This window comes from Ahaetulla prasina, chromosome 1 (genome assembly GCF_028640845.1).
Source record: "Ahaetulla prasina isolate Xishuangbanna chromosome 1, ASM2864084v1, whole genome shotgun sequence".
Lineage (NCBI taxonomy): Eukaryota > Metazoa > Chordata > Lepidosauria > Squamata > Colubridae > Ahaetulla > Ahaetulla prasina.
This window is the reverse complement of record NC_080539.1, coordinates 355,108,566-355,129,028: the sequence shown is the minus strand read 5'-3', so window position 1 is coordinate 355,129,028 and position 20,463 is coordinate 355,108,566. Positions and strand designations below refer to the sequence as shown.

Here is a 20,463-nt window from a genome sequence, read left to right as displayed (position 1 = left end):
TCATTTAAGAAAGAGGGCAGTCAACTTGCATAATGTTTTCTTCCCCAGATATTGTAATGTAGTATACCTATAAGAGAGTGGGGTCTACATGTGAATGTGTTTCCAAGTATGTCATATAATTATCAAGCATTTATCTTCAGGATGTCAGATATTAGTCAAATGAGAAAGCAGAAATATATAATTTGACATGGCAGTCATTAATTTTATCTCACTTCGGTGTGCATGACCAAAAACTAGATACGTGTATCATAATGGGCTTTCGAGAGTGAATTGCATATAGTTCCTGATGTTTGCTACAGCACATTAACAAATAGGTATATTTTCTTGTGTTTTATTCTAAGGGAGTCCAAAAAATAAACAAATGCACACTGTTCATTTTTATTTTTACTCGTTTTTATTACATTCTTATATTTAGGATTACAGTATTTCTAATACACCTTACTATTGTTACAAGGTAACAATAGTAAGAAAACAATTGTTCAGTTACTGTTGTGTCCGACTCTTCGTGACCCCATGGACCATAGCATGCCCTGACCTTCACTGTTTGTCCAAATTCATATTCATTGTGTCAGTGACATATCTAACGATCTCATCCTCTGCTGTCCCCTTTTTCTTTTGTCTTCGATCCTTAAAAAACAAATTTTTAAAATCCTTCTCACAGGATCGGTATCTTATTTAGTCTCACATATTAAGTCATCATTTTATTCTTACTCCATTTAGTCTCCTAAGAATTCTTGGTTTGAGCTCCCCTCATTTCCATTTCATTCTAAATGTATATATACCACCAAAGGTAATTCCTACTCCTATATCATAATTGAAATATCTGAAATTATGTCATTTCCAAGAGTTGGCACTGCCTTGATGGCACATAATCAGTCTTGATTATGTATTGCAGTTTAGAGCATTGGGGTGAAATATTGGAATGGGTTTGCATCTTGCGTCTCAAAAGGAAGAGAAATGTTGGCTGTGTTCTTTTTTATTTGAGTGTTACGTTCTTTATTCGTCCCATACTGAATGTATTTTACTTTCTGTTGTAGATGAAAGTTGCCTTATCCAAATCTGCCCGAGAAAAGATGAGACAGAAGAAGAGAGAGGAGAAGGAGCACCAGCAAATTAGAGATCTGGGGAAAAAGGAGTCCAACCCTTGGGAATTGCTCAAGATCAGTGAATCAGAAAAGATGACAACCGACAGCAGTAATCCACTATTTCCTTAATGATCCTTTAATATGGTTACTAAAATGACTGTCATCTTAGGTTCTGTAGCATGCACACAAGGTGCATTCCTGATTTCTTTTTAAGTGCTGCTTCCTAGTTCTGAGAGTGATTTTATTAAGTGCTGCTGCAGGCAGATAAAAAATACCATAACGAATACAGTTAAAAAAATTATTTAACAGCATGGCTGTTAGATAAAAATCCGATTGTTCCTTTATCTAGATTGTTGTTGTTTGCATTAATCAGTTTTATCTGTAACCTTACTATATCATTTATAATAATTAATTTAATAATTAATTAATAATTAATTAATTAACCTAGTAGAAATGTTGCTTCCTGTACTTGGTGAAAGAGAGCATTATGGAAATATTCTAAAAGGGCCTTTGTTTGTTTCTTTGTCCTTAAGGAAATGTTGCTTTCAGTCCTCTGTTGAAAAGAACATCAAGTATTAAAAAAGCACAACCTTTGATCTTGTTAGACTCAGGTAATCATTTTATTTGTTTATTGATTAATTGAATGTTTCTCTCTTCTCCCTCTAAAATACAGCATTAACAAAAACAACCTTTTCTAATTGTCGTTAAACACTAGACAGAACTAATAATATAACTAAAAGTTTGTGCTTTCATCATGTTAGGATCCAAAGCTCTACTGAAAAGCATGTTTTTCAAAGACCAGATATCTGGTCTTCTAGTCCAATATCTCATTTATTTCTTATTAAAATGGGACCTTAAACAGATCCTCCCTAGATTTCTATGCAGGATAATGGTAATAAAGCCCAATCTGTCCCTTCTAGATTTTGCCACTCTCATTGTGCTGGCAGAATATATTTTCAGCCAATATAGGAACCTTGTTTCCTTAATCACCCAATATAAAAATGACTTTTTCTCCTGGGTGTTTGGGTTGGAAAAAAACAGATTTCCCCAACAGATGAACTATAGTACATTTTACTTCTGATTGCTGTGTTATTGCCATAGTCCATCTTTAACAGTATGTCCTGTTTACTTTGATTTTTTGTTTTTGTTTGATGAGCTAGTCTACGCCACCCAGAGTCGCGTCTGAAGTGGGCGGCCATATAAACACAAATAAATAAATAAATAAATGGCTTATTCACATCACAGAGTTAGGTCACTTTTGCATAATCAAATGGATGAAGTTGCAGGTGAAGACACTCCAGGTCCACAGATGCGATTTAAGGATCGGATGTTATCGGTCACGCACAGTTCCGAAATAATGGAACCCTCAGATTTGAGACCCTTCCCCAAGCCTGAATTTGCTCTTTTGGAAGCCTTGCAGTACCTTGCTGATAATGATTGGTATGTTTCTCAGTCTTTATATTATTATTATTATCACCACCATCATCATCATTATCATTATTATTATCATCATCATCATCTTTAGGGTGAAACAGAAAAAATCCTGTTGGATACAATTAAATAAAAAGCAAATACCACCGTATTTTACTCTTAATGTAAAAGATTACTTTTTTTAACTGGCGATTTTAGTTATTTTTTTAAGAAATGTGATAAAATGTGTAAGTTGAGAATTTTTAATGAATCTGAGCTGTTTGTCTATTCTGTGCAACATACATATTTCATCTTTTGTTTCAACATAGGGAGAAGAAAATTGAGGGCCTCAATTCAATTAGGTGCCTTTCTGCCTATCACTCCGATGCTCTAACTGCAAAGCTGCATGAAACTAGTTTGGCTGTTGTGCAAGAAGTAAGGTGTTTTTCCCCCGTTTCTTCAGATCTCATTGGGGGGTGGGGGGAAACACTAAATGACAAGATGTTTGCTATTAGTTCTTTTTTTGGTAATTTGTACTTTAATTTTTGCATCCCCTTTATTTTTCCTTATTCATGAACTTTGCTGTTTCCATAACTTAATTGTCTTAATACCTATAGCCTCAATATTTAATATTTCCCAATATATTAACTGTGATTCTAGGCCTCCAAAGCTTCTAACAAAAAGGGCATACAAAAAAATGTATAAATATGCCAGAAAAAAACAAAACAAAAAACCTCCATTCGTTTTTGCTTGGCTGTATCTTCATTTTAGTAAGACTTTAGTTAGAAAATGGTTTATAAAGTATTTTTTCATGTAACATTTCTGGCCTACCAAACTTAAGCAAAATTATCTAGGTTAAAGTTCTCTGATTTATCATCTTTTCTATGAAATCTGTAGCTTAAACCTATAGCATATACAGGTAACCCTTGATGTACAACCATTCTATGTTACGACATTGCTGAACGAATGGTGGGCCCCATGCCATTCCATTCATACACACCTTCACACCCTCTTTGTTTGGGTTGTGGAAAGTTGGCAGGAAGCTGCCTTATCTAACGACTATGAAATTTGGTTAATGATGGCAACCAGGATCACAGAGATCATGCTTTACAACTTCATTGGTTAGCGACAGAAATTCCAGTTGCTATCATAAGCCAAGGACTACCTATACAGGTAATCCTCGCTTAATGATCATTTAACAAGTTTTTGAAATTACCAACAGCACTGAATGAAAGGACTTATGTATGGCCATTGCAGCTCTCCGACAGTCACGTGATTGTGATCTGGGTGCTTGGCGATCTATTCATATTTAGGGCCATGATCATCTGGTCCCCATGTGCAATCTTCTCTGCCAACTTCCCCATAAAGGCAATGGTTGCAAGCCACTGCCACCTACCCACAGGAATCCCTCTGGTTTCTGTGAACTGACTGATAAAAGCCCCTCCCAAAATCCAAGCAAGAAATACTTCTTGGATTTCAGGAAAGACTTTTTCAGCCAGTTTCTTTGTTTTTCAGATAAATGACTTTTTGTCTGCGTATGCCAATGATGCATCAATTTATAGTTGCTGCCCACTTCAGCACTCATTTCAGAGGTGGGTTTCAGCAGGTTCTGATCAGTTCTGGAGAACCGGTAGCGGAAATTTTGAATAGTTCAGAGAACCGGTAGTAAAAATTCTGACTGGCCCTGTCCCCATCTATTCTCTGCCTCTCAAGTCTCAGCTGATTGGGAAGAAATGGGGATTTTGTAGTAACCTTTCCCTGGATTGGGGACGGAATGGAGATTTTACAGTATCCTTCCCCTGCCACACCCACCAAGCCACACCCATCGAACCAGTAGTAAAAATTTTTGAAACCCACCGACTCATTCCTCTGACTGACTGTAAAGTCCGAGGATAGCCATGTTTGTAGGAAGGGAATTAAACAACTAATGCCAACAAAGTTACTTAACATATAAGCATTTCTTGGCAATTTCCTTCTTCATTAGTTCCAGAAGGTGGGACTTAAACCTGGTTAATCCAGTTTAATGTGTAATATGTTATATTGTTGCATTTATTGTGATATCCCATATAACATGCTTGCATACACATATAATTTTATGTAATATAATGGCTTGATTGGGGATGGGGGGTGAGATTCAAAATCAGCAGTGTTTTGCCAACTGTTGCTGATTCAGGTCTTTCTTTTCGTAGGTGAAAAATTTACGTTCTGTTGTTTCCCGAGCTGCGGTTGTTTGTTTAGGAGATTTATTCAACTACCTGAAAAAAAGCATGGATCAAGAACTAGATAATACAGTTAAAGTCCTTTTGCATAAAGCTGGGGAATCAAACACCTTCATTAGGGAAGACGTTGACAAAGCACTGAAAGCTATGGTTAATAATGTGACTCCTGCACGTGCTCTTTCTTCTCTGATCAATGGAGGTCAAAGGTAGAATTTTGAATTATGGTCTTTCAGAGGCTTTCTTGACTCTGCTTAAAATAAAATAAATAAAACGTGAAGCAAATCTAATTATTATCAGAAGTCAGCTCAGCCTATTACAGTTCTGATGATTCATCTAAGAGAATTTTCTTTTCCTTTAAACGTAGGTATGAGATATGAAAATGAGCAAATTTGAGAAGTAGAATGTGGCTTTATGCCAACTTCAGAGTGTGCAGACCATATTTTATTTCTAGAGTGAGATATTGAGAATTGTATGAATGAGATAAAATAAAATGTACATTTCTTGATTTAGAGAAAGCATATTGTAAAGTGAATCTGTTCAAATTATGGAACATTATGCATTTATATTGGGTGGAGAGAACGTTGCTGAATATGGTTATAGCAATAAATCTTGTAATGCATGCATGAGAATAATGAATTAATGGATAATTCAACAAGAAATAAGGATGTGTGATAATCCCTCGGTTGTTTAAAATACTTCAGGTTAAATGTATAAAGTTGGTTGATAATGAAGATAATGTGATTGTTGGGAATATGAATGTGTATTTACTTTCGCTTGCAAGGGATATTTTATTGTCTGAAAACATGAAAGATGTGCAGTGAGTGGTGGATTGCATGATGCATTGAAAATTTATGTAGCAATGACCAAGGTAACTAATGTATGTTTAATGGAGAAAATGGAATGAGTATAATAACCTGTACATAATTAGTGAAAAATGTGAACAATTAGATAAATGTACGTACCTTGTTAGATAGAATATTTTGTAAACAGGAATATAGGAAAATAACAGTTCCACCTCTTTTTCTTGTCCACAATATGTATAGGCCAGAAACCACTCTCATTCAGATGAGAGCGATGATCTCCACCTATCTTTAATTTTAGTGAAAAGCTGATTTGGTTTTTGTGTCATTCCTTGTGACTACATAAGTTACTCTTGTATGATGTACTCAAGAAGTATATGAGGTAAAACAAGAAGAAATAGGGTCAAAAATGAAAAAGTGGTGGATTTATTTATTTATTTATTTATTTATTGTTTATATTTATATACCGCCCTATCTCCCAAAGGACTCAGGGCGGTTTACAGGCATTTAAAAGCAAGAAATACAATAAATACAATTCTAAAAACAATTAAAAAACTTATTCAAAAGCCTTAATTAAAAATATAAAAATTAAAACCCAAGATAAAACCCATAAACTAAAATCTAACTCAGTCCTGCGCAATTAAATAGATATGTTTTAAGCTCGCGGCGGAAGGTCCGAAGGTCCGGAAGCTGACAAAGTCCTGGGGGCAGTTCATTCCAGAGGGTGGGAGCCCCACAGAAAACCCTTCCTGGGCGTCGCCAGGCAACATTGCCTCGCTGACGGCACCCTGAGGAGTCCCTCTCTGTGAGGCGCGCGGGTCGGTGAGAGGTATTCGGTAGCAGCAGGCGGTCCCGTAGATAACCCGGCCCTATGCCATGGGCGCTTTAAAGGTGGTCACCAAAACCTTGAAGCGCACCGGAAGGCCACAGGCAGCCAGTGCAGTCTGCGCAGGATGGGTGTTATCACGGGAGCCACGAGGGCTCCCTCTATCACCAGCGCAGCCGCATTCTGGACTAACTGCAGCCTCCGGATGCCCTTCAAGGGAGCCCCATGTGAGAGCATTGCAGTAATCCAGGCGAGGCGTCACGAGTGCGTGGGTGACTGTGCACAGGGCATCCCGGTCCAGAAAGGCGCAACTGGCGCACCAGGCGAACCTGGTAAGCGCTCTCCTGGAGCGGCCGTCAAATGATCTTCCAAAGACAGCCGTTCATCCAGGAGGGCGCCTAAGTTGCGCACCCCTCCGCCGGGGCCAATGACTCGCCACCGATGGTCAGCCGCGGTTAGCTGACTGTACCGGGATGCCGGCATCCACAGCCACTCTGTCTTGGAGGATTGAGCTTGAGCCTGTTTCTCCCCATCCAGACCCGTACAGCCTCCAGACACGGGACAGCACTTGATAGCCGTTGGGGTGGTCCGGTGGAAAAAACAGCTGGGTGTCATCCGCATACAGCTGATACCTCACGCCGAAACCACTGATGATCTCACCCAGCGGCTTCATGTAGATGTTAAACAGAAGGCGAGAGGATCGACCCTGCGGCACCCACAAGTGAGGCGCCTCGGGGTGACCTCTGCCCCCTGTCAACACCGACTGCGACGGTCGGAGAGATAGGAGGAGAACCACCGATAAGCGGTGCCTCCACTCCCAATCCCTCCAGCCGGCGCAGCAGGATACCATGGTCGATGGTATCGAAAGCCGCTGAGAGGTCTAATAGGACCAGGGCAGAGGAACAACCCCTATCCCTGGCCCTCAGAGATCATCCTGCGACCAAAGCCGTCTCTGTGCTGTAACGGGCGGAAACCGGACTGGAGCAGGTCTAGATAGGCGGTTTCATCCAGGTGCAGAAACTGATATGCCACCATACTCTCTACAACCTTAGCATGAGCGGGTTGGAGACTGGGCGATAATTACCTAAAACAGCGGGTCAGGAAGGCTTCTTGGAGGGTCTCACCACCGCCTCTTTCAAAGGCGGCGGAAGACACCCTCCACCAAAAGCGATCGTAATCGCCTGGAGCCAGCCTCGTGTCACCTCCTGGTGGCCAGCACCAGCCAGGAGGGCACGGGTCCAATAAACACGTGGTGGCATTCAGTCACCTCAACAACCTGTCCATGTCCACGGGAGCCACAGGGTCAAACTCATCCCAGACAATGTCACCAAGACCACCCTCGGACGCCTCACCTGAGTCACTGCAATCTTGGTCCAACCCGTCCCGAAGCTGAACGATTTTATCGTATAGATAACCGTTAAACTCCTCAACGTCCCTGCAGCGGGTCATCCCGCTCCCCTGGTGAAGAAGGGCAGGTCACCCGGAACAGGCGGCTGGGCGGTTATCTGCCGGCGCAATGAGGAGGCGTAGCGCCTCGCTTCCCTCAATGCCACTAGGTAAGTCCTTGTATAGGACTTCACTAGTGTCGATCAGCCTCTGAGCGGCTAGACCTCCAGGAACTCTCTGGCGTCTTCTCCGGCGCTTCATCCCCTCAGCTCCTCGGAGAACCAGGGGCGGTTGGGACCTGCGCGGGTCAGAGGCCGCAAAGGCACGACACGATCTAAGGCCCCGCCGCGGCCCGTTCCCAGGCGCAACAAGTTCCTCAGACGTGCCGTGAGCCAGACCCTCAGGGAATGGCCCAAGCTCCGTCCGGAACCTCTCCGGGTCCATCAGGCGCCTGGGGCGGGACCAACGCCTCGGCTCCGGCTCCCCCCGGGGTTGGGTGGCGGGCAGAAAGTGTAGGCGAAGGAGAGTGATCTGACCATGACAAAGGTTCGGTGACTATTTCCTTTAAGTCCAGATCTCTCAACCACTGACCAGAGACAAAAATCAAATCGAGTGTACCACCCCCGGTGTGGGTAGGGCCATCAACTACTTGCGTCAGGTCTAAGGCCGTCATGGAAGCCATGAACTCCCGAGCTGCTGTCGATGGCGAGCGGAAGAAGGCAAGTTAAAGTCCCCATGACTAAAAGTCTGGGGTTTCAACTACCACCCAGGAAGCACCTCCAGGAGCTCGGGCAGGGCAGCTGTCACGTAGCAAGGAGCCAGGTACGCGACCAGCAAGCCCATCTGACATCTATGGCCCCACTTCACAAGGAGGGATTCACACCCGACAATCTGAGGTACAGTGGTCTCCCTCGGCTCCAGACTCTCTCTAATCACAACCGCCACCCCCCCACCCCTACCCTGGGCTCTCGGCTGATGAAATGCACGGAAACCTGGTGGGCACATCTGCACCAGGGGCACGCCCCCTTCTGCGCCCAACCAGGTTTCCGTAATGCCTATAAAGTCCATGGCACCCCTGAATAAGGTCGTAAATTAGGGGCCTTATTGGCCACGGACCGTGCATTACATAACATCAGCCGAAGGCCCAGGCTCTGAGGTCTTGGCTATCCGAGGCAGGAGAAGTCTGGGGGCTCGGGCGCGCGATCGCCTGCAAATATCGGCGCGCCCCTTAACACGATCCGAGCCCCGCTTCCGCCAAATCTGCCCCTCCCCAAACCGTGCAAATAACGCCACCCTCCACCAATGGAACCTGAACTCCCCATAACCTTGGACCTATTAGCTCACCGCCACGAGCATGCGCAGGAACTGATACCCCACCGGCGGGTTTCCCCAACACCGCCCTACCCTCCCACCCCTTAAAATGCCTATCTAAAAACCCCAAAGGCTCTTCCTCTTCGCATGCCACCTCTGTGGATCCCAAGATCCGTCATTGAGGCCGGCCCTTGGTAATAAAGCAGGCCATTCCTGCGGCGGGGCACCTGCAGGCGCAAGAGTTCCTGTACCGAATAACATAGGCGAATCGTGAAATAATACTACTTAGCTAGGGAAAACAGTCGCGGAGATGATCATTGTCAGGATGGCAGAATATTAGTCCATAGTGCTTCACACGGATACCCATCGTCCGATGGTGGCTAATAATGATGATAAATAGGCTAAAGATGGAAAGATGGAAAAAATAGCCCAGTCCAAAAATCCATGGGGGAAAACGAGGTGGGTGGGTAGATCTTCTACCACCCTCGGCACTGTCTACAGCTGTTCCTGGGTATGTCCACTGCTAGATCTCAAATCGGTCTCCAAGTCTCTTCCACAATAATTCCAAAGAGCAATCCTGGCCAAAGGTCCCAAAAGGCCAGATAAGTGCAGATGACAGTGCACAAATAATAGTGAGAGAAACAGGTCTCAAATGGTCGAGACACCTCCCATAATCACCATGCCAATTCCCTTCATTAAGATGGTTCCCTTCGTTAAGATGGTTAAGATGGTTCAAAGATAAAAATCCTCAGGCAAGCCCCAGGCGAGCCCCACATTCCAAAGGCCTGGCCACTCCTCAGATCCAGGGCCTTTCCCAGAAACCGGGCCAGGCACCTCTGAGGAAGGCCGGTCAGATGTAATAGGCCGTAAATCCCAGATACGGCATAAGTGGGGTAAAAACGTCCTCAGAGCCCCTCCCTGCAGGGAAGGCAGTGGGAAAGCCGGCAACGGAAAAGCCGGCAGTGGAAAAGCCGGTGAAGTCATAACCCCCTTCGTCCCGAAATAACCAGGCTGGGGGGAGAAAACGTACCCAAAGTAGCCAGCGCTCAGCAATCGCAGTCCACAGGCCATGATGGGCTGACAGGCCTACGATCCGCGACTGCGGCCTCGCCCCGCACCACGGCCCAGGAAATGGCCGCCGTTCGCCGCTCCCTCACCCGGCCTCGCTCTCGGCAGCCGTGTCACCGAAAAGGCCCGCAGACCTCTCCCACGGCTGCCGAGAAGCTGGCAAAGCGGGCCGGGGGGTACAGGCGGCTCGGCTAGCCGTCTGGTTGATGCCATCCCACGTCGATCATCCCGTCGGCGGCTCCGTTCACCTAGCGAGCCGCCATCTTGCGCATGCGCAGAGCCTTTGAATGAGGATAAATGTAAAAGTGATTGAACAGTACCTAAAAAGTTATGGTGAAGTGGATTTTTTTTCCATATACTATACTATATGAAAAATGGATAGACTTGATTATCCCTTGAAAAAGAGAAAAAAATGTATGTAGTAATGTACAGACATGATAGAATCAATGACGGAAAGGTAGACTGGATGGTTCAGGTGTAAACTAGATTTGCCTATATTTCATTTTCTTATGTGTTTAATAAACTATTTTTACTCCCTTCTTGCAATGTACATAAGCTTGTTTAAGTGCTTTTGTAATCCATTTTGGAAGCCATAGTGGAAAGACAAGATATAAGGAAGCAATGACTGTCCAAGAAAATATTTAGGCATGCTTATTAGCATGAGTTTTTCTATTGTTATTTCTTCTCTTTTATTTAAAACATTTCCTTAGCTTTAATGACCTTTGACCTTGTCTAGTTTCTCTTTGCTGCAACACACCTGAATTTTAATCTGGAATTGTGTTGTTTGGAGTGTGTCTACTACATAAAAGACCTTGCATTGCTACTAGCCAAAATACATTAAATTTAGCTCCGGATATCTGGGATTTTATGCCTTTGTTATCTTGATTCAGTTATAAAATGCATAAGAATTTTCAAAAGCTATTTCAGCATCACTATTGCAATAAGTAATAATCATGTATTTTTTTTAAACTGTATATGCTTTTTATTCTTACCAGCCACTTAAATATAGCAGTAAGAAGATGCACTGCCCAACATTTGTCAGATGTTGTAGAGCACATGGGACCAGGACGTATATTGTCTGGAATTAAGGATATAACTGACAGGATTTTGTCTGCTGTGGCCAAATTTGTCCAGGATGGTTCACAAGAAACAAGGTGAACAGAGGCAGGGAAATGCTGAATGGCATGATTTTTTGAAAATAAGCAAGGACATGAACATGTTTTAGACTCTGTTTTGTATGAAAGCTTAAGTTTCTATCTCAGTTCCTGAAAGAAATATCAAGCTGGCATGACAAATCAAAGAAAAATTAAGAATCCCAAAAGGTGTTTTCAGGTTTAAAAAATTACCTTATACAGGAAAACACTGATTTAAGTTTCTGTAGTTTCTTACTGACTTAGATTTTTATAAAAGATGACCTTTGTTTCTCCATTCTGGATGCCTCATTTACATGGTGTTTTACATGCTAGAAGTAGACATGAAAACATTGATGACAAAAGCTGAGAAATTCCAAAATATTGATGTGAGGAAAAAATATAAAAAAATGAAAAGTTGTTGCATATTTGGTTTTTAGCCCATCATATTAATGAATTAAGTCCTTCTGCTTAAGATGTTACATTTATGGGAAATAATAATGTTAGTAGATATTTTTTATCGAACTAAAATATAAATTCCTACATCTGGTACTACTGTGTGTGTTCACAGATTTGTTTAGAGACAAACAAAATTATCCAAGGTTTGTATGACTGGATCCTAAAGCAAGTACATTTAGTAATTTTCATTAATCTCATGAGTACATGTATTAATAAAACTGATTTTGTGATGTTTGCAGATATTATGGCCGAAAAATGCTTTTCACTTTGATGACACACACGGACTTCGATAAAATGCTTGAAAAGCATGTGCTACCAAAGGACTTGCCTTATGTTAAAGAGACAGTCAGTAGTTTGCGTCAGAAGGTATGTTAAAAAGCTAAAAAGTTCAAAAGTTCAAAATAAGATTGAATAAAAATAAGCCATAAATTCCTATTAATCTGGGGAGTGATTAAAACTGAACATGCTGCTATATGGTTTGGATAAATTTACAATAACATTTATGTTTTAAAAGTGCAGTATTTTAAGTATCATTATACCTGTCTGTCTTTTCATTTAAAGTTCTTTTTCCAATTCCTCTTTAGCAGATGTATGCTATTGTGTTTCTATGAGAAACTTTTCTCAAGTAATGTCTTTTACAGTCCCTGTTTTAAAAGTTAGTTATGCTTTTGTATTTAATTAGAATATGTTAATCTTTGAGATTTATTAAGGCTGAACACCTATTTCATAGCGCTTGGATTTCAATTTGGAAGTTTTGAGTCTTGGAACACCATCAAATCCTTTGCTTTTTAACACAGAGGAAACAATTAAATGATTTAATTAAGCCTATTTTTGTCAGAAGCATGTAAACTGTTTTTATGAGAACTTTTTTCATTTATTGTTTTACATTTTCTCTTTTCCTCTACTGTCTCCTGTGTTTATGCATTTACAAGCGTTTGAAGTTTTTTTTGAGACAAGAACCCATATTTTATACATGTGCCCTTCTTTCTTGATGTTATTATATTAGAGATAAATGAAGATAGGAGGTAAGATAAAGAGAATTGAAATAAACATTTCTTGTTACATAATTTCAGGGACTTGGGGAGATGCCAATAGTTACACCCTCAGCCAAAGGAAGGCGTTCTCATACTGGCAACATAGACAGTTCAAGATCAAACATGTCACGCGAAGTACTTAGTGCTAGTGACAGGTATGGTTGTGACCTCTTGCTTCAAAGATTCCATCTAAATAGTATCTTTCAGATGTTGCAAATCTAAAAGAAAATAATGTTTATTTAAAATTTTATACAGTTGCTATGTATTAACAGGTATGACAGTTTTTCTTGCTCCTGTTCAGTATAAGTGGAAAATTGAACATAGAGTGTGTTTGTAAACTAGGCATAGAAAAATTGGAACAAAAGAAAATGCCAAGTTAACATTTCAGAACTTTCTTCTTATGTGCATGATAACCCTCGTATCCTGGACATAAACTGCTTCAACTCCTACCCTCAAAACGACGCTAGAGAGCACTGCACACCAGAACAACTAGACACAAGAAGAGTCCCAAATGCTAAACAAATAATTTCCTCAACACTGTCAAACTACTCACTAAGTCTTCATTACTATTACTATTAATCTTCTCATCGTTCCTATCACCATCTCCTCCCATTTATGACTGCATGACTGTAATTTTGTTGCTTGTATCCTTACGATTTATATTGTTTCCTAGTATGATTTGATTGCTTATTTGTACTCTATGACTATCATTAAGTGTTGTACCTTATGATTCTTGATGAATGTGTCTTATCTTTTTATGTACACTGATGCACTAAAGACAAATTCCTTGTGTGTCCAATCACGCTTGGCCAATAAAGAATTCTGTTCTACTCTATTCTATTTTGTTTGTGAGAAGTCAAACAGTTAAATAACATTTTCCTTTTGTTAGTACCTGAAAAATTTTAAAAAATTGGTTTGTCACTGTTGACACTCTAAAAGCAAAGCTTTTGCCTAAGTAAAAAAAAAATCATCCAAGGAATAGCAGTTTTCTACAGTAGATGGTTTTTCATTTAATGGCATTGCTTATGGTTTTACTAAAATCACTACTTTATCTGAAAGACAGAAATATTTTTTAGATCAATGAAAAATTCTTCAGTTGAGACTGTAAACACCTAGTACTGAACTTTTTGGATTTGTAGTTGATAATTTCTGAGTCCCTCTTTCTCACTTAATTTTTATATGAATTATTGTTGCATTAAACTCTCAGTAGTAAGTACACTTTTTTGTATTCATGTTACAAATAGACATTTTCAGGGTTGGATTTCTAGCCCACGTGAAACTGAAGTTATAATTGACCTGATCTCTGTAGGAGAGCCAAGAAAACTCTGCTGTTGTTTTTCTTTTAGAAGCTAATATATTTAATAACTTTAAATCCATTAAAGTAATACAGTACATATATAGAAAGGTCCATGGACTATGGATCCTTCTGTACATGTACTGGACTATACAGGAGATTGGACTATACAATTACAGAATGCTCTCATTATTTTCTCAACAGAGAGATTAGAGAAATACGTGACATATCCAGGAAATTGGTTCCTCGCAATGCTTTGGAAAGTGCTGAATATGTAAAGTTTATAACAACTTTACTGAATGCAAAAGATTTCCGCGATCGAATTAATGGAATTAAACAACTGTTAGCAGACACAGAGAACAACCAAGACCTTGTTGTTGCGAACATTGTGAAGGTAACATTATATAGGTTACAACAGAACCTTCAGTGTTCTCTCTAGAATTGGAAGGAAATCACATAGGTGATATAATACGCTACGTACACTGAAAAAATGTAATTTAAATGCAAGAAACAAATGACTATAAGGAAAAAAATAAGTAAATCACTAACCTGGTAGATAGAAACATAGTTACAGTTGGAAGGAGGGAGCAAAGATAAAAAAGCTGCCAATGTTGTCAGAACATTGGTCCATGTAGCCCAGTATTGTCTGTTCTGGCAGCAAGAACATGACATGGCAAGAATGTTATTTTGAGTTCTATTTCCTGAGCTTCCCTAATACGAAGAAAGCGGAATTATGTAGAATATATTTCATGTGTTGCATCTGTCATACTGCAGCTGTCCAGAATGTATCTTGCCAGTACACAGAACCCTCCTGCAGGATGTATTCTTGGTAGCCACAAGATGGCAAGTGCAAAATAAGAAAGACTATTGACATAGGCATGACTGTCATAAAATATTTGATTAAGCTTAAGACATAAAACTTGCCAGTACCTTGGGTTTTTTCTGGACCCACATTAAACAATACATCGTTATTCTAGAACTTAGAGATGTTTAAAATGTATTTTATTTATTTTACTGTATCAAAATAGTTGACAAGAAAAAAACATAATATTACTATACTGAAACTTCAAACTTAATAATGGTGAGAATACAAAATAAAGGACAAGATGCCTGGAAATGATAAACAGAACACTTCCAAAAAGTATACCCTTGATTCTTCTGATAGATTCCAGATACTAGAAATATTGCCAATAAAAACAAAGATATCTTCAGGAGTTGGAATAATATGGTCTCAATGGTTAAGTTACTTCCAAATTTTGGACTTGTCAGGATTGTTGTTGTCACCTTGGATCAATTTTACTTCCAATGGCAAAACATTGCAACCCATTCCACTCCCCAAACATTATCTGTAGTGTTCAATACACCTTTTTGTTATATTAAATTATGATTATAGGAAAATAGTTTCATGTTACTGAAAATGACTTTCACTAGTTTATCAGGACAGGGCAGTTCAAGCTCATTGTTTCAGAGGCTACATAAATAACTTTGATTACATCATCTAGTACAAATGAGCCACAGTATACTTCTTCAAAAGTTCCAGGCATGTTGGAACTTAAAATACTGAATAACCAATGTTTCAATTATCTCTTACTAAGATAAGGTTCGATTTTACAAACATTTTAAACATAGCTTTGGCAAAATTGTGTTGATTCAAATAATACTATGATACTCAATTTAATCAGAAAGCACATTAAACTATATTTTTAACTTCTGGTAAAAAAATTTTAACTTCTGGTAAAACTCTGGTAAAACTATAAAATAAGATATTCATGCGTAGTAGGTCAATATTTCCCATGTATATATTGCAGTATTAAGTGCTTATACAGAAAATGATAGCTGCATGAATCAGGTCACTTCTTGTCAGCATTGCAGTGAAGTAAAATAACTATCAGGTGGAACATAAATATAAATGCACGCCCATTGCATTATGCTGTGTAAGCAACATTATATAAAGTATGGAAAATGATTGAGAAATAAAGTGGGGGGGGGGGAAGGAAAGTCAAGAAATAAAAAAGAAATTTGGCTAAATCTAGTTTAGCCCAGCACCAGTCATAGTATTTCTCCGTATATTTTTATTAACGCAAATTATTTCTACTATGTCCTTATATCATGCATTTTGTTAAACCCATACTATTACATTGCAAAATGAATTGCCTTAAATGAGTAAATCAATCAGCCTAATATCATTGTTTATTATCTATTTCTTTTGTGTGATATTTCTTTGTCAGATATTCTTTAAGTGATTGGATATCTCCTGGAGTTCAAACTCCTTTAATAGTTGGAGTTTTTAGGTATTCTTGAGCAAAGAAGCATATTGGTTAAAGAATTTTAAAACTGGTTGCATGAGTTTTATGTCCTTGTTGCAAAGGGGTTTGCTATCCTTTGGCTGACCAACAATTCTTCAGGATATTCCACCAGTGCAGCAATATATGAAAGAAAAAATAACTTGTTTGGGTTTACACTGAAATTACTAGAAAAGTTGGGCTTGAGCACATTTTCATAGGATTCCACATTTTATACTGACAGTTTAACAATATATTTGGTCAAAGAAAATAATTCAAAGTATTATAATTGTGTCTGTCTAGATCTTTGATGCCTTCAAGTCTCGCTTACACGACTCAAATAGCAAAGTCAATCAGGTTGCTCTAGAGACCATGCACCAGTTGATTCCTCTGTTGAAAGAGAAACTATCTCCTGTTATCAACTTGTTAATTCCTGCCTTGGTTGATAACAATCTGAATTCTAAGAACCCAGGCATCTATGCTGCTGCCACCAATGTCATCCAGGCTCTTTGTCAGCACTTAGGTAAACTGACTTGTTTTTCTTTCATCTGCTAGATTGAGCTTTAAGGTGTAGTGTTGCAAAAAAAGAGGGGACTAAACAGTTTGGAATTTATGGGCTTTTATTTAATCCGCTTATAATACAAATGTGGATTTAATAATGCTTGCTTTGTTCAGTTTGTAAACATTCCTGTAATGTACCAGTCTCATTTCAACAATACTTACTTATAACAATGTATTATATGTTTTCTGTTGTTTTTTGGCTGTGAACCGCCCTGAGTCTTTCGGGAGATGGGCGGTATACAAATATAATAAATAAATAAATAAATAAATACTTTATGGCAGGGGTCTTCAACTTTGGCAACTTTAAGATTGGTGGACTTTGACTCCCAAAATTCCCAAAAGCAAAGCTGGCTGGGAATTCTGGGAGTCAAAATCAGCCAGGCTTAAATTTGCCAAGGTTGGAGACCCCTGCTTTAGGGCAAGTTAAGAAGTTTGACAGGATGTAGGAAAATTTACATATAGGTTCCACATATATTGAGCTATGGTTTGGGATACCCATAGTTTGTTGATTAGCATGTCAGAAAGGTCCACTCAAATTAAACTATTGACCCATGTGTTGCTTTTTTAAAGATTTCATTAATCCAGCCATTATTATTATTATTAACAACAACTCAAGGCAGCAAACATACATAATATCCTTCCCATTCTAAGGAGATTGGGCTAAATGACTGTCATAAGATCATTCAGCTGGCTTTCATGTCCAAAGTGGGACTGGTTGGAGACCTTTTCCTATTTTTTGTAGTTCCCAATTACACTAGATTGTGCTATTGAAATGTGGTGACCAGTAATTATTTTTATCTATTTGTATGCTGTATCACCTAGGGAATTTCAGGCTGTTTTTGATATCATACCTTTATTTTTTTCTCTCCGTCCCTCTCTTCCCATCTTCAATTTAAGTGGCAAAGTGTTGTCTACTTTCTGTAACCTTACTGCCACAATTAGAACTCAATTTTAAAAATACTTCTTAAAAAGTTCTCAACCATTCTCTAATATCGCTGTAATGCCATGTTTCTCAGAAAGTTCAGAATTAAAAACAATGAAAAATTAGGAGTGTTCTCCACCTCACCCAGCCCCAAACATTATAGCTCACAAACAACACACAACAGCTGCATTAACCACCATGCTAAGTGTATCCAGATAAACTATATTGTGATTTAATGTGGCATGTAAATTCATCCATTGAGATTCTGGGATTTCTGGGCCTTGAGATTAATTTTTTCTATCCCCTTGCCATCTTTCAAACTTTGTTTCATCTTGATTGTTTTATACCAAAGTCTTATTATTAGAGCTCAGAGCTAAATCTTCTGAAGCAAATCCTGTGTTTTATGTCCTTGTTTCCTTTGCTTCAAGACAATTACCTGCTTCTCCAGCCATTCTGCACTAAGGCCCAGTTTTTGAATGGAAAAGCCAAGCAAGACATAACTGAAAAACTAGCTGGTAAGGTTTTCAGCAGTTTTCTTTATGCTTCATGTCTTTTTTTTTAATCAATGTTTTTTTTTCTCTGTAAGACTGATCTCTACTGAATAAGTCTATCGTGCATTTTCACGAGTCTTTATTCAAGTGTTTCTATATTGCAGGGTTGGCAGTAGATGGTTTTAGTCTGAAGCTCATGGCCAATACAGGAAACTGAAAAGCAAATGTAATATGGCCTGTTAATATTCTATTCCATTGAAGTGTTTGAAATCAGAATAGAGATTTGTTTTCTATTGGTACACATTTATTTGGTAGAAACGTATTTGTTCTTCAATATTTCTCATGTTTCTAAAAGACCCTTTGACTTTTTTGTATGCAGTACATATGTTCATAGTTCACAACAGTTGCTTCTGAATTTGCACAATAGCCTTCTTAAAAAGACTATATTAAGACAGAATTTCTCTTCAGTTTTAGGAAATAATCTGGGGGGTCAGCATCTTACCATATCTTTGTATGAAAAATAATTCTTTCTCTCTTGGTTCTTCCCGGCATTCAGAACTTGTTGTCGAGTTGTATCCCCGGAAGCCTCATGCAGTGGAGCAGAAAGTCTTGGTGGTTTTATGGCATTTGTTGGGCAACATGACAAACAGTGGTTCCTTACCTGGAGCTGGTGGAAATATTCGGGCAGCCACTGCTAAACTGTCAAAAGCACTTTTTGCACAAATGGGTCAGAATCTGTTGATCCATGCTGCATCTCAGCCCCCACACATAAAAAGAACTCTGGAGGAATTCCTAGACCAAACTACCTGAAGCAGACCTTGATATGGACATAAAGACATAAAGACATAAAGGCTCTGGATAACAGCATACAGTTTTACATGGGCTGGAATGGATCATTTTCAAGCAGCCTGCCTTTTTTATGTTTGTGCTTTTCATGCAGAAATGAAATTGGAGTGACTGCTTTTAATGACCAACCATTTAGGACTTTATTTTTCCAGTTTAAGTCCTAGGCTGAAACCAAAATCAGTATGGCACTTGCAAACGTACTTCCTGTCCTGGTGCTGTTCCTGTAGAATCGGGATTGGATGTCTGTGAAAGCAAAGTCAACTCTGCTTCTTTGCACTCTTTTTGACTTGGTGGCATGGTGCCCTGTGTGTACTAACAAAGATGAAATTTAGAAATAGTTTTAATCATGAAATCATGTTATGACATGTCTTCTCGTATAGCCTTAAAAGGGGGGGAGGGACTTTGGAGAGACATGAAGAACAGGGTTTTGTGTGATATTTGTGGAAAAAAATGTATTTTAAAAATCAGTCCCACTCATGATTGTGCAGTGTTAGCTTGCTTTTGCTGCTGTTGATGTATTACATCTGCTTGACAGTTGAGCATAATTATCTGCACATTGTTGTAAAACTTGGAAAAGGTTTTAATGAAGCATGTTGTTGACCAAAATTTATAGAAAATAATTTTTTACAGATTTTGAACATGTCTTAAAAGAGATGGCACATATTGAATATAGCTTCCATATTTTAGTGTGAAAAATATTACTGAATTTTATCTGTCCAAAATTTATAAAGGTGTTAACTTTTCTGACCTTATGTGCAATCCTCAGCAATATAGTGCCAGTTCTGCTCTCAAAATATGACACCTACAAGTACTGTATTCATCTGAAAGATAAAAAATGTTATAAAAAATAAATGGCTTTATTTCTGTAAATAATGTTTATTTCCTTTCCTGATTTGTTCGTCTTGAAGATTACTGTTTTTGAAACATTAAGTTCTAACTACTTGACACATTTTTTATTCCATTCAATTGTGTCCAGTTTTCAGAGCCTGCCTGGACAAGTCCCGGCAGTTTTCTTGGGAAATTTTTTTAGAAGTGATTTGCCATCACCTTCCTAGGGCACGAGTGGGCCAAAGTTAACCAACTGGCTTTGTGCCTATGGCAAGAGTAGAACTCCAACTCTCGTAGTTTGCATAGAAAAGGACCAAGAAATTGTAAACAAATATGAAAGGGAAACATAGCTAAAAGTTTTTTACACCGATACTATTCATTCCTGCCCTTGATCCCATCACATTCATATGGCATTTCATATATTTTTCTTTTGTTCTTTAAATTTATCTCCACCCCAGCCCCCCGCCCCCACCAGGATTCTCAGCAACCTTCTCTTTTTGCTCTCAGCATC

General features: G+C 39.3%; 1 protein-coding gene across 6 annotated transcripts in view; it reads left to right on the top strand.

Annotated features, from left to right (window-relative positions):
- The window catches only part of TOGARAM1 (TOG array regulator of axonemal microtubules 1), a 35,638-nt gene extending 15,650 nt beyond the window's left edge, over nucleotides 1-19,988 (top strand). For 4 of the 6 annotated variants that reach the window (XM_058163161.1, XM_058163158.1, XM_058163160.1 and 1 more), the window contains 12 exons: nucleotides 1,038-1,194; nucleotides 1,619-1,696; nucleotides 2,366-2,525; nucleotides 2,825-2,930; nucleotides 4,685-4,920; nucleotides 11,101-11,259; nucleotides 11,934-12,060; nucleotides 12,768-12,883; nucleotides 14,227-14,416; nucleotides 16,608-16,827; nucleotides 18,216-18,302; nucleotides 18,835-19,988. In XM_058163161.1, the coding sequence (XP_058019144.1) occupies nucleotides 1,038-1,194; nucleotides 1,619-1,696; nucleotides 2,366-2,525; nucleotides 2,825-2,930; nucleotides 4,685-4,920; nucleotides 11,101-11,259; nucleotides 11,934-12,060; nucleotides 12,768-12,883; nucleotides 14,227-14,416; nucleotides 16,608-16,827; nucleotides 18,216-18,302; nucleotides 18,835-19,088 (1,890 nt within the window). In that variant the 3' untranslated portion in view covers nucleotides 19,089-19,988. Of the gene's footprint in view, nucleotides 1-1,037; nucleotides 1,195-1,618; nucleotides 1,697-2,365; nucleotides 2,526-2,824; nucleotides 2,931-4,684; nucleotides 4,921-11,100; nucleotides 11,260-11,933; nucleotides 12,061-12,767; nucleotides 12,884-14,226; nucleotides 14,417-16,607; nucleotides 16,828-18,215; nucleotides 18,303-18,442; nucleotides 18,505-18,834 lie in introns of all 6 variants that reach the window. The other 2 variants (XM_058163159.1, XM_058163157.1) reach the window with 2 other exon arrangements.
- Nucleotides 19,989-20,463: the final 475 nt, after the last annotated feature.